This window comes from Halyomorpha halys, unplaced genomic scaffold, assembly GCF_000696795.3.
Source record: "Halyomorpha halys isolate HHAL.00 unplaced genomic scaffold, Hhal_1.1 Scaffold1347.1, whole genome shotgun sequence".
Taxonomy (NCBI): Eukaryota; Metazoa; Arthropoda; class Insecta; order Hemiptera; family Pentatomidae; genus Halyomorpha; species Halyomorpha halys.
The window spans coordinates 129,115-143,855 of NW_027115535.1; the positions used below are offsets into that span (position 1 = coordinate 129,115).

General features: G+C 29.1%; 3 protein-coding genes across 4 annotated transcripts in view; 1 reads left to right on the forward strand and 2 right to left on the reverse strand.

Moving 5' to 3' along the window:
* Window positions 1-1,808: 1,808 nt before the first annotated feature.
* Window positions 1,809-3,609, reverse strand: LOC106689376 (leukocyte receptor cluster member 1 homolog). Its single transcript, XM_014434318.2, has 3 exons — window positions 3,161-3,609; window positions 2,769-2,868; window positions 1,809-2,675 (listed from the first exon to the last, which is right to left on the reverse strand). Exons 1-3 carry the CDS (start codon window positions 3,181-3,183, stop codon window positions 1,980-1,982), a joined length of 819 nt encoding a protein of 272 aa, XP_014289804.1. The 5' UTR covers window positions 3,184-3,609; the 3' UTR covers window positions 1,809-1,979.
* Window positions 3,610-4,632: 1,023 nt separating this feature from the next.
* On the forward strand, window positions 4,633-12,267 carry LOC106689375 (CYFIP-related Rac1 interactor B). The gene is made up of 8 exons (XM_014434317.3): window positions 4,633-4,963; window positions 5,195-5,314; window positions 5,868-6,092; window positions 6,232-6,368; window positions 7,488-7,676; window positions 7,768-7,850; window positions 9,136-9,333; window positions 10,764-12,267. The coding sequence occupies exons 2-8, from the start codon at window positions 5,230-5,232 to the stop codon at window positions 10,828-10,830; spliced, it is 984 nt and encodes a 327-aa protein (XP_014289803.1). The 5' UTR covers window positions 4,633-4,963; window positions 5,195-5,229; the 3' UTR covers window positions 10,831-12,267.
* LOC106689374 (nuclear receptor coactivator 5) overlaps window positions 12,224-14,741 on the reverse strand; it is a 47,196-nt gene continuing 44,678 nt past the window's right edge. For both annotated transcript variants that reach the window (XR_010844883.1, XM_067052566.1), the window contains one exon: window positions 12,224-12,628. Coding sequence is in view for 1 of the 2 variants with exons in the window: in XM_067052566.1 (XP_066908667.1) it covers window positions 12,579-12,628 (50 nt within the window). In the remaining variant the exon portion in view is untranslated. The remainder of the gene's footprint in view (window positions 12,629-14,741) is intronic.

A 14,741-nucleotide genomic window follows, 5' to 3' on the forward strand; every position in this document is an offset into this window, starting at 1 on the left:
TTCCGATTTGATCTTTCATTTCTTCGGTAGTTCAATATTTAGTTGGTTTTTATTTTGTATATCATACTCTGTCAGATGGCTCGAGGGACTTGAAATCTTCAGGGCAGTTGTGAAATAGCCACACCCTTGTATCCAAAAGCTTATGCTTCAGGCGTGGTATTGCTAAAATTAAAAATTTTATAAGCATACCATTTAACGTCCGCTGGATTTTAAATTATCTTTAAAATGCCAATGCATTTATACATTGCCATTATTCTAACAATACACGACAATATCCTAACAACACTACTTGAATAACACCCTGACACTCAAACTGAACTATCGCCTTGTTTAAATACATCAAAAATGTTCTTCGAGTTGAACCCTAGACTTATCTTTCACCACATCATTTTCTTACCTTCAGATAATGTTTAGTTTGATTAAAAAGTAAAAAACAATTTCCATAAACTAACTTTTCTTGAACAAATTTAGAAATGAAACTAGGCCAATAAATTTCTTCAAGTAAATTACAATCCATTTCTTAGCTAATATATAATTTAAAAAAATAAAATAAAAAACGCAAACTTATATAATAATTAACAGTTACTCATCTCTTAAACAAACTAACATTTACTAAAAATATACTCATAATCAGAGACTTGGAACCTCAAGCATTTGCTAGGTTGTTTATGGAGCCGTTCCCGGAGGCCAGTTTTGCCCCAGGCCCTGACAAAGGCTCTATAGTGGAGTGGACATGAGAAAAATAAAATCATAGAGGAAGGAAGAAAATACTGATAAGAATTTAAGAATGATTTTTATTTTGCTATAAATATTATATTATCAAAATGTATCCGCCTAACTTAAAACTGTTCCTAGTATTTCTAAAGAATTTATTTAAAAAAATTCAAAATGTCTGGTTGGTAAAATATGAATATTAAAAGACTAATTTTTTTTTTTTTTTTAACCTGAAAGCCAGACTAGAAACGTACAAAATATTTCGTTTTCCATATTATTTTGTTAGAATCCTTAATTTTTTTCACTTCTTTGATTATTGCTTCAATTGGAACATTTAGGTGAAAAAATGGTGTTTTTAAGTTGATCAATATAAATATACAAGATCAAAACTTAAATTTTAAGGGACATGGGTCATCTACCAGTAGGTTCAGTGTACCAGGTATATTCCACAAACTTAAGTAAGGGTCTTCCATATCCTCCTTCTCACCTTGAGAATATTTAAGAAATTAAATACCCTGATTTTGGTATGGCAGCCTATTTATAAAACAAATTCCAGGTTGAACTGCAGAGCCCCTAGTAGTAGTCCCGCTAGAGAACGATTTGACTGGTAGAAAATTTCAGTTACAGATATAATAATAAAGGCACATGTAGTATGTGTAATACAAACCAATTATTAAGATGGAATTTTGTTTTCAACTCTTAAGCAAGCTGTATGTGTATACTATCTTTTAGTTCATAATGAAGTCACATTGAGTAAATGATTGACATAAGGTGACAATTCAGATATAGATTCATTTCCAAAAAATATAAGAATCAGTTATTAACAATACAAAGTTGACTATGCCTGAGCAGTAGATCATTTTAAAGACTACGTGTATAAAAATACCTTAGAGAGATCTCTGCCTACAACTCCCTGATGAAGAACTGAAAATCAGGTCGAAACGTCAGCATAAATAAATATTTTTTTGTTTATTTATGTTGTTCCTTTGCTGACCGCACCCCCTCGACCATCTTCTCCAATCAAAAATACCTTAAGTTACTATTAGCTGAAATTTATAAATGGGCTGAGGTCTTTTTATTAAAATATAGATAAATTCAATTCTTAACATTTTTTTATCTAAAAAACTTGAAATTTACATAAAAATATATACAATAAATAAAATTAAAAGTCTTTAAACAAAAATGCAGTGCTTCAAAATATTTACAATAAAAATAAATATAAATAGGAAAATTATTTATGAAGATATTACAATTGTTTGTTTAATCTATGCATAACTGTTCTGCTTAGCTATATGAGGATTAAATTGAGAGTTGTACTTCTGCTTCAAAATGGGCTCTTTTGGTTGAGTTTCTACAGGTGTAATGTCACCTCGCAGCTTTGCTAACAGTGCAGCCCCTCTTAATTTTTCTTCATTTTCTCTTTTCAATCTTTTGGCTCTAAGCACTTCAATGCTAACCTTGGAAGGTTTAGATGATGATTCAGAATCTGAACTGCAAGAGCTTCTACTCCTCTTTCTCTTCTTTTTTTTCTTTTTATCTTTCTTTCTAACCAATGAATCACTATTGTGAATTATATCATTCTTTCTACCAAGATATAAATTTATCTTGCTAAGTGGGTCATATCGAACTTTCTTTTCAACTGAGATTTCAGCATCATTTGCTGAATTTCTGTCAGGTAATTTGTTATACCACGAAACATTTCCAGTGGCTTCATTAGTATCTTGTCCCAAATAAGTGAGATAGCCTATCTGCTTCTCATATTTTTCTGCCTCTTCTTTTTTTTCTTTTTCATATTCTTTATTCGATTTAATAAGCTGGTCATCACCTTTCTCAAAATCTTCAAAAAAGTTTATATGCTTTAGTGATGTATCAGAATTATCACTTGATTTTTTATCATTGTCTCTTCCATCATAATGGGCACGTGCTTTATTTCTAAGCAGATTAGTTCTTGCTTCTTTTTCCTGGAATAAACAGAAACAAATGCATCAATAAGAAGCTCTTATTAAGGAAAATGTTTTACAACCAAATTAAGAAAGGAATTTAAATGAACTTACAGCTAATTCTATTCTCCTTTGTCTTTCTTTTTCTTCTTCTGCCGCTTTAGCTTCATCTCTTCTAACTCTAGCAATGTTCTCCTTAGTCCGAACATGCCACCTGTAAACATTTAAATCTAGTTATTAAAATATCCAATAGCTTCAAATCATGAAATAAAATAATTTATCTTTTAAAATGTGATTAACAATTTATTTGTTTGGAACACTAATAATTACACTAGATATAATTTAATTTAATTTAACTGAAATGGGTTCACATAGCTTAATTATAATCATCAAAAGATAATTTTCTATGAATAAATCAGAAACTATTAGAAATTTCATTTGCTCAAAGTCAATCTATTTTTTTTTTAAAGTAATTTATATTTAAATTGAAAATATAGTAACTTTACCTCTTCTTAGGCAAGATGTTCATGTTTATACCCTAGTACTGCTCCTTAGTAAACTACGTCAACCTGAAACTATGTAACCTTTCCAGACATTAACCACGTTGGGCTATAACAGCTCATAATCAACATGCTTGTTTATGTAACAACAATAATAAATAAGTTTCAAAAGAACTATAAAATTGTATTTTCACCAAACATGTAAATTAAAATACATTAATGATAAAACTTTAGCTTTTTAACAACAAAATTGCAAGTTTTAAAATCTACTAGTCTGTTTTTCTTTTGGGCCCCCTCTGCTGTCCCGGCAAAAATCTCTTCTATTTGTAAAAAACATTTTTTCTGAAAAATATTTATTTGATAGAAACAACTATCTCTCTTAATAGATATTTGAAGTTGAACTAAGGTAAACAACGTTGGACATACAGTAGTGGTCACCTTGGGATTAGGACTGGCTAATTCCCATTCTGGCCGGTTAGTCCGAGTTGTAGGTAATTGAAAAAATAAATTGAGTAACAGAAATATAGAGTAACACTGTTTATGATGAAAGTAGCAGGTTTTTATAGATCCTATAAAGTACTGAAAAGAATAAGAAAATATGAAGTATATACAATGTACAGGTCGCTGCTTTTCTTGAATAGAGACACATTTCATAGAAAAAGTATTTTTTACTTCAAATTTAAGATATTCAAAAGATTGTCCATCGAAAAATGGGTTGAGTGCTGACACAATAGATTTATCTAATAAATTTAGATCTAAGAGACGCAAATATCTAGTATATAAAACTTTAGAAAAGTAGAACAAAGTTTGACGACAATATTTTAATAAATGTATCTATTTATATACATCATTTTATATTCTTCTGTAAAATTAGTATTATGTAAGATGTGGCCACTATTCAAGCAAAGCAGCGATATTGTTGATGGGAACTGACATTAATTTCTATTATTCCATTACTATAGAAATGCTAAACCACATATTTAAAGTTAAGAGGAAGTTTTATCGACACTTATTTTTAGATCTAGTTTATTTCTGTAAAATTCGACTAAAATTGAAGCAATTATAACAAAACATTAGAAAACCATTGAATTGTTTTTGTCCATTCTTTTTCATTCGATTTTTTTGTTCTGAGATATTTGATGATAAAAAAAATTTATTTCTGGCCCAGCTATAAATTCTAGAGGAAAAAATGGTAATTGTTTACCCCTCTGTCCTGATAAAATAAATTTTACCAGGACAGATGGGGTTTAATAGTTTAAAAATTTCGTAAGAATGATTTTTTGTCAGCAAAACACACAAAACTTTGAAGAAAAGATTTCTGTTTAGCTACCTACAAAATCACCGGCGCTTAATATTCAATCTTCCATTCAAGAAGTTCTATTGAACTGTAGAGTTTATAAGGAATAAGATGGGCCATGAGGATGCAAGTGAGCAAACGGAAATTTGATATGACGCACGAACTACGCACAAGTTTTTTTTTATTCACCAACTTCATTCAGTGTTCTGCCTAAGAACTTGTTTTGATAATATTTTATTTTCAATATAATTATTTTTTAGTGATGGCTCTCCAGTATTTTGAATTGTATTGACCTTTAGTTTTGTAGTTGAAATTTACCATGTACATCTAACAAATAGTTATTTCCCGCAATAAAAAAAAAAAAAAAATGTACGTGTTCAAAGAAGTGTAGCGGGAGGGACTAGTTCACAATTGGTTGATTCAGCTCTTATCAAGCCAGGCGGATGCCTGATAATAAGGAAGGTAGCTTGGTTAACTTGCTTTTTTAAATCGTCCCATGGCTAGATTTTAAGGTAAGTTCAATATTTTAGTCATTTTAAGCTATAACAATTTCTTAAATGGCTTCGCTTGGATAATTTAGGATATCTAGTACATAGCTTTCGATGTCCCATTTTTAATACCCCTATTTTGTATACAAAACATGTCTTTGTTTGTATACCCATTTTTGCTGACCTATTTATTTTCCTCATTGTTTTCTAAGAATTTTGCCATTGCTATACTAATGACGTATTTTTTAATCACAGGTTACTAAATGTTTGAAGAATAACAGTGTGTTAATATGGGAAAACTCCTCAGTTTATTAGCAAGAGATGATTCTAATTGCTGTACTCCTCAAAAATATGATCTATTTCTAGATTTTGAAAGTATGAACCTTTAAATGTAATATTTTTTAACCCTGCTAAATAGTTTAGTCCCTATTTTTTAAGTATAAGTTTATCACATCATAAGATATGATTTATAACAAGTATGTTAAGTCGTTTAAATGACTGGAAAGTTTTAATTCGTAGAGAAGTATATTTCTGTTTTCTTATTATCTTATCCTTACTAAGCTGTACATTATTTTTCATTTATCCAAATTACATACCCTATGTATGTCTATGAAGTCTAGGGTGTGTGACAATATTTAAGTGTCCATATTTTTTATTAATTAAAGAAATTTTTGTTGTTGGGGCATTATAATGGCCCAAAAAATGAGTGTTTTGAATTTACACCAAGAATTAATGAATCTTTTTGTTTATATTCAATGCTGTTTTAGCTGTAAATTTGATTTTCAAATAAAGTTAGTTTGAAAATTATTAGTCGATATTTTGTACGATTAAAGTTATGAAATTAAATGTAAATTACTTATTTTAGAAACCTTATGTACTTTTCTCTTATGAGATAATAATTGTTAGTAACTCATTTTTTTAAACTCAGATGGTGAACCTAGTGAGAGTGAGCTACAAACCTATCAAGAAGTGAAAAGTGTATTAGCATCAGCCGAAGGAATTTTATCTGAATTAGCATTGTATAAAGGAGCAGGTCGTGAAATAAGGGAAGCAATCACTACTCCGACTGATGAAGCTGTGGCAGCTGCATGGATTGTTGTATTGCCTCTAGTAGCCAGGCTTAAAGCTTTTTACTTCTTTTCATTGGATATACGTAAGTATTACTATTTATTGATCATTGTAAGCAAACTAGAAGGTGGTTTAGTTTTGACTCTTTGTCTAATAAGTACTTGTTAGTATAATTAAAAATTTATATCCATACATAATTTATATTTTGAACATTTTGTTTTCAGAAAGGGTTGTTCCATTAATACTCAATGAATTATGCTCTGGCATTATGAGTCCTACTCAGCATTTGGAGTCTCAACAAGCATTAGTAAAGCAATTAGCAGATATCTTGGAATTTGTTCTTAAATTTGATGAATACAAGGTAAACTTCTGTATTTTTGACATTAATTATAAACAAGAGCAATTTGGATGCTGTAGTAATCTGATCATTACAGAATGTTATGTTTTGTGGTTAAAAAACAAAACAATGATTTTTAAATAAACATTTTGGCTTTGTTTATATGATTGTTTTCATAGTTTCATAGCCAGATAGGCATCTACCACTCTCATCCATACTAAAGATTAAAAAAATCAAAAAATGTTACATAGCCCCTTCAATTGTAGGTTCATTTTTAATGAACAGAACAGTCATTAGTTAACAAAATAATTTACTTCTTGAAGTATAGTGTTTTTGTAGTTTCAGGCTCACCATATTACTTTTGAACACCACATTTTACTATTTACTTGTTTTACAAGTTATTATTGCAAATGCCTAAAGTAAGTCAATTGTTTCCTTCCAAGTCAATAAAATCTTGGATCTACAGTTCTATAATTACTGATTGTATCAAAAAGAGAAATATGTTTTGGTCAGGTTCTGATTTTTTTATCTACTTTCTTAAACATATTTCTTTAAAAAATGGACGATCACATATCTGAGAAATAAGGAGTTAATGCATTTCTATATGAAACAACCCAAGTAGCATATTTAAGATAATCTTCAAATGAATCAATTTTTTTTATAATTGTCTGGTTATACCAAAGCTATTACATTTAAGTAGTTAATGATAATATAGCTACTTTTCAGGAGACCAATAAAGAGTTTATTTTACTATTAACTTCTTAATTACGAAAAATTGTCTTATATCTGGACCTTTTTTTATTTCTATGAGCCCTAAACTTTGACTTCATTACACTTTATTTTGCACAAATACTTCTGATAAATTACCTATTAATGCAATTTTTCATATTCATTACTTAAACATGGTGGTCATGTATATTTACATTATTTGTAGTTTCTCATCCACTCACATTTCTCTTAGTTCTCTCTATTTAGTTTATATTATTTCCATTTTTTCTTGTTACCATTTGTTTAACTAGTAATTTTGTTGATAATATACACCACATAAGGCATTGCTTTTTGTTGTGAAGTTCAATACAATATTCAATAAATCATCAGCAGAACTCAAAGCTGTATTTAGTTATTTATAACATTAATTTTCAGATGAAGACTCCAGCACTGCAGAACGATTTAAGTTACTACAGGCGAAGTGTTTCAAGAAGAGGGTTCAACACCATTGAGGGTGAAGCCGCCGTGAGTACTGAACTCGCTAACAGGATGTCCCTGTTTTATGCTCAGGCTACGCCTATGCTGAGGGCACTCACCCAGGCTACTGAGAACTTTGTCAAACAGGTATTGTTTATAAAAGTTTATTCAGTTTTTTCTGATATATAAATAAAATTACTATTATTAGAATTTATGATTGATATTGATTCACTTTTAGAACAAGGACATTATCCCAATTGAAAATACTACAGAGACTCTTGCTACTATGGCGAAGGTTTGTCTGCGGATGCTCGAGAGTCCGTGAGTTATTTTTTCTTTCTGTATTCAGTAGGTAAGATGTGATATAAATATATAAACTTACAATTATTGCCCTATCAAGAGGAAGCTTTAGCCTGTTTCTGATTTATCAAGCTTCTCATTTCACCTTAGCTTTTAAACCGATAAATTTAATCTAATTACCTTACTATGATTACAGACTAGATTATTTTGAAGATGAATTTTTATGAATAGTTTTTCAATTTTATTAACCTATTAATGGGAACGTGATTTCTTTACACCTTCTGCAGGAGTATTCTGTCTCATTGGTGGGGTACTAATTTTTCCATGATTTAGAAGCCTCTGGAGTTCACAAAATTGTTGTTTTGGTTTTTCAATGTTGTGCATTGAGAGGGAGAGAAAGGTAGGGAATAAAAAGAGAAAGTTAGGGGGTGAGAAATTTTTCTTGTTCTGTCATCCGAATGAAACAAAATAAAAAAAATAATAAAAAAATGAAAAGGGGAGGTACTTACTTATCATCCCGTTGTGTATTATTTTTTAAGGAATTAAACTCCATGAGTATTCTATCAGTGTCCAGAAAAATGTTATTTTGATTGACTTTCCCAAATACCTTAGCTGCTAGTAACATTCCTCCTTATTCTGATCTTGGTTAAAATGACAATAAAGTTATCTAATAATTGCAATTAGATTTTCAATGCATAATACAAGGATCATCTGTAAATGTTCATATTACACTTAATAGATAGAGCTTGTTAACACATTTCTTAATGAAAATAACGACTTGAGGGTTATAGAGTTGAGGTTATTGGGGACCATGTTAGAAAAATTGTTGTCTATAAACTAATCGTCTTCATAATCAATTTATTTCCTTATGATATTATTTTTATACTTATTGAATAATGTTGTGCGGAGCTATGAAGGATCACAACTTAAATAATACAACCTAGTAATAGTAGATATCAAATTCTTTAATAACTATGGTTTAAAATATTATTAAGACATTTATATCTCAATAATTTTCTTTTAATACTTACTTTTAACTCTTATTTTAAATTCTATGATTTTTATTGTAAAATAGGGTTAAATTATTTTTACAAAGTCAGTGTGAATTTTAGCTTTGTCTAGACTACGTATATAATTGCAGGATCTCAAATCTTTTTATCAATAATCTCTTTTCTAGTCCCAAGGAAAACCAAAGTTGAGAAAGTTGACTTTATATTTTTTAAAACAACATAGAAAATAAATTTGTTAGTTAATATAATAAATTGATTCTGTGATTACCTCAGGTATAAAATGTTTTTGCTCATAGGAGCCTCGCAGGTCAGTTTGAGCGAGAAGAGACAGAACTCCTCGTGCTGAGGGTAATGGTAGGATTGATAATTCTGTACGACCACATTCACCCACAGGGAGCCTTTGTCAGATCATCACCTGTCGATGTTAAGGGATGTGTAAGACTGCTTCGAGAACAGGCACCCATCAAATCAGAACCCCTTCTTAATGCTCTAAGGTACTGTAAGGTTAATAACCAGTAATACCTTTATTTTGTCTAAGTTCATCATGTAGTGTGTTATTATTTTTTGTTGTTTGATAACAATTTTTTACTTTTCTCACCACTTACATAAGGAGTGTGTTTTCAACGGATCTATTCATTTTAGAGACCCCTGAGTTCAATAAAGTATATACAGTTATTGGTCTTTCTGTGACACGATTACTTTTTGAATGTGTCGATGGACCAATTTAGTTGTTACTTTTTTCGATTTGTAGAATTCCAGACCCCGATCTGTTTGTACCAAATCATGCTCCCTATGAGCAATAGGAGAAAAACAAATTTTTCTCTTGGCTTGAACATCAAAACAGCTCTGATGAATTTAATTGGGTTAAATTTTTTATGTGCAGTTTTCAACTGATCAATGAAGAAAACAAAAATTAAAGAAAATGGCATTTTCATTTAGGCATTTAAATTCTCTACAAAAAAGTAATGAGGATGGGATGGTTAAATTGTTCAAAAATATAGACCCAAGAAAATAAACAAAAGAAAAATATTTATCAGAGCAATATTAATTAAGATACAGCTAGCAAATATTTTATTGGTCTTAGCTGTTAAAGTGGTAAGGAGTTGTACAAGTGGACACACCAGACTTCAGTGGTTGAAGGTATATCCATGTCTACCTCAATAGTCAGAATTATAATATTTGATCCTCATCTCCGTGCACTTATAAAGGTTACAGTGCTATCCTGGTCTGTGTATAGGTTCTCACATTCTATCATGTTCTCAAAATACATATTAAAATAGCTTACACATCTGTATGTTATGTTAAGCTAGGCACTGGTCTTGGACTTAGTTTTGGTTCATTATTTTCAGTAATGAACCTCATTTATTGACTAGGAAAAATAAAAATTGCTCCCTCTCTCTCCCCAAGAAATGTAGAATTCAAAAACACCAAATATTTATTATTTGTTATTTTAATTTGATTTAATAAAATAATAAATCGTTGTATAATACTTGGCAATGTTTTTCATGGTTAAATTTAATTACATTGGTTCATTATTTTTAATAATGAACCAAAATGTCATAATTGTTCATTTAAAAATGAAATATTAAAAAAAATTATTCTTAATCAGTCCATCAATATTTTTCAATAATAATTTACCAAGTTAATTAACTCAAGTGTGATTGGTATTTTTTTTTGTCTCTCATCCATTCTTAGTTTAACATTTTTGTTGGTGAGATCAAAAGTTATCCCATCAGGTTGCATCTATTGTGGTATTGATTTTGATCACATCTGGTGAGTTGTTGAATAGTAAATGTTAGTGAATATAGTGTTCCATAATTTGTCTATATTTAGAGACAGTGTCTGTTTTTATTTGTGTCATAGTTACAATTTTATGCAATTTATACAATGTGTACAAAAATAATTGTTCTTTATTTTCTTTCAGGTACACTACTAAGCATCTCAATGAAGATGCAACACCAAAGCAGATTAAGAATCTTCTAGCTGCTTAACCACAGCCAATTCGTTGTCAACGATTGATATTACTTTCCTTCACTTTATTGGTTATTCCTTGTTTAATTTTAGTATTTCTTTTAAGTTTTTTCTTACATTTGCCAAATATTATATAAAAGAGTAAGCATTACCAAATATATTGTGATCGTATGTTATATTTCTATTACCAATGAGAATTCTTTAAAGACTTTAAAATGTAATATTTATGTATTGAATTATGTATATATGTTGACTGCATCTGTATATTAATATAAGAAAAAGACTATTAGAAAGAAGTTTGTTTGGAACTATTTATTACTTTTAATTTTGATTGTAAATTATTTTTAAGTATGATTACTTGATATTATTTTAAAGAATGATACTGTGTAAGTATTTCACCATAGATTGGTGTAACAATTAATGATATAAAATGTCAAGTAAGGCAGTTTGTGATGAAATTAAGTAGATGTCTCGCCCAACTTGACTAAGATGGTATATGTAACAGTTGAAACTGGATTTGTTATGCTATAAAACGATATGTTGTTTATGTGATTGTTGATAGTTAAAGTTGTATAATGTTATTACTAAATGTGTTGGCACTTGATGTAAACAGCTCAACAATAGATTTATATAGTTTTATATTATATCTAGCGGAGTGAGTTTGGTGGTACTGACATCAGTATTTCTTTTTGACCTGTATTTGACTTGCGATAATTAGTTCTTTACTTAGACTTTTATTAATGATCAGGTATAATAAAATTAATGCTAGTACCTCCTCTTAATGGCGTTATTGGCTGAGCTGTATCCTAATAGTTACCAAAAAGTCTTCGAAGTAGTTGTTATTGTGAGCATTTATCAAACTGCCCATGAATTGTGTTCAAATATTAAGTTCTATCTTAATGTTACGATACTCGGCAGAGATTAAATTGCATAATCAAGTCACTTATCGACAGGGACAAGATATATCTGCTCAGAGAAACAGAAGGTTGTATTAGAAATGATCGGTTTGCAACTTACCTGTCATTACTGGGTTGTTCAGTGCTTGTTCAAAACAGACTTTGTAGCACTTGTTGAATTTTATTAATAATAGGCATTTTTTAGTATTAAATGTTTAAATAGAGTTAAGTTACTCTTCACCGCTGAGTAGAATGCTAGACTGTTTTCCTGTATTCTAGTCTCTCACACAAAAGCTTTTGTAAGGTCCACTTTACATTTTGTTTTCTCGATAAATACTGAAAGTAACTCACAATCTAATTTGCTTCTTTCAATTTAGTTTTAAACAGTTATCTATTTATTAATTATAATTTTTTGTTTTACTATTATTCTAAGAGGAAACATTTTAACTTACAATATAAGAAGTCTTTCATAAGTTAATGAAGGCATATTTGAACATTGTGAAAAATAAGATAAATATAGTTTCTTTAATTAAGAAATACTTTATTTTTACAATGTTTCATTTTTATCATAATTATTCCTTTGTTGCCAAAATCAATGATTATATTTCTATACTCAATTTTATATTATGTTGAATTAGGACAAATCTTTTATTTAAATTATATAAGAGTCAGTTACTTGTATTTTTTAAAAAATATTTATTATACAAATAAAAATTTCTTTAACATATCAAATAATGAGTTGATTAGGAACCTCCTAAATTCCTACACTGCATCATCTTTGGCTTGATCCAGTCAACCAATTTTCATGCACATTATACATTCATATGTCCCAAGTATTACTTGTTTATTGGGCAGTCGATTTCGTAGCGATCCTACCAATTGCGACCTGTTGTTTCCAAGTTCCACACAGGGATATTGCTACCTGTAAAAGTACACAGGAATGTCATAAATTTCTTTTTGAAAAATCACATAAATTTAAAGGATAATATTCTATTATTTAAATTTCTTTTTAAAAAATCACAAATGAATATAAAGAATAGAATATAATCAATTCAAATAAAATAACTATCAAATACAGAACAAAAGAAATGCAATATACACCATTATTCTATAACACGTCTGCCTAGAGAAAATATTAAAAAGATTTAACTGTTTAGGGGTATATAAATAAGCTTGTAGTGGAGAGCAGAATATGATGGCCAATTGGACCAACTTACCCTCCCTATTCTTTTTGATCTTTGAATATGAAACACATTTTGACTTAAAATCAATACAGTAAAATTTCACTCATAAATTTCCAAAAGAATTATGTGTTCTTTACTTAAACTACTAATAAAATAATCCCAATTTCTAAGGAATAATTTATTTAACAATTTCTGTAACATAAACCATCATTATCGGGACTTCTCAATCAGTTATTCTTAGTAACAAAGATTAGGATTACTATGACTAATCATTTGAGATTTTTAGATTTGAAATTTCATCTCAATATTTAGTTTTGTATAGAATCATAATTTTAAAATCATTCTTATTTTTGTAGAACCATAAAAAAATTATTAACACGTTGAATGCCAACTACGAGTTATCTCGTAATTAGTGTTATTGCTTGTGACGCCAAACTATGAGATAACTCGTAGTTTGCTTACTTGGCTTAATTAAATAATAAAATTAAACTAACTTTAATTGGCTTCCTAGACTGAAATCTTGAAAAGTATAGTGGCAGCCAACGTGTTAAACAGAATGAAAGAAGAAAAAAAACTGTTTTTAGTTACAACTAGTGTTTGACACAATATACAGAAGTTTCTTTCTTTCTTGAAATACAATGCACATTCCGCTTGGTGCATCATAAAGAAATTTTAAAAGAAAAGTTAAGAAAACTAAAAATCAGTTAGCTGGTCTGGTGTGTTGGTCAGCTACAGTGATTGTATTAGATTAAGTAACAAAACTTTTTGACTGTCACCTAAAATTAAAAATAAATGTCTAAATGTTAATATAACTACAAAATCTGAATAATTTTTTTTTTAGCTTATTTTTAATTAAAAAAGAATAATAATTTATCAATGACAAATTGTTATTCTACCACAATGTTGTTTTGATAAAAAATTGTCACTTTACAAACTAATCATTATAAGGTATAACTTTAAACTGTTGACATCATCCAGCCAAAACTGATTTGTTAGTGACAGCAGTTTTTAAAAATTTATAACTTAAGTTATTGATTTATAACTCATAATTTACTTTTTACATTAATAACTGGGCAAAATTTTTATTTTGTTTCCTATCTATATACCTAAAAATTTTATGTAAAGAAAATAATAAATTCAGAAGATATTATTAGAGGCAATTACAAGGACAAAAAATGGAATAAATTATAAAACTGATTTGGGCAAAATTAATATGATTTATTAAATAAGCTAAAATAAATATTTTCTATCTGGCCAACTAAAACAGGTTAACAGAAATCCCCATAGAGTGGACCTTAACAGGCTTCTTTCTCATTTCAAACTGATTTAGATTAAACTGGGATTTCTGTTGCAAGCAAGTACTGGAAAGCTGAAAATGGTTTTATGTTTGATAATAATATCTAAGTTTGCCAAGTTCCCAGCTGCAAACCAGGACAGGTGAGAAGTTTTCTTTACTGTTTTCAATTTTTGGCCTTTAACATATAAATGTAGTACCCTAGTGAGAACTGTATTCTATAATATAATTAATCAATGAAAATTTAATTGTCCATTGAATGAGTCCTTCACATTGGAATCGAAAAATATTTTTTCTACCAACTTTGCCAAGAAATTAAAAACCTGTAACAAGGAAAAGCCCATTCTAAATTAATAATCTTTCACATATAAGTTGTAGGGCATCAAATTTAGAGAGTGAATACCTTACCATTTTGAATCTATATACAATTCAACCCTTGCTACAACTCATTCACTCACATGCAGAAAGCCAAATTTTCACCCTGACTTACTCAGCTTGCTGATAACTATTACTATTACTGTCTAGTATTAATAGGCCTTCTAAAATAAATTTCATTG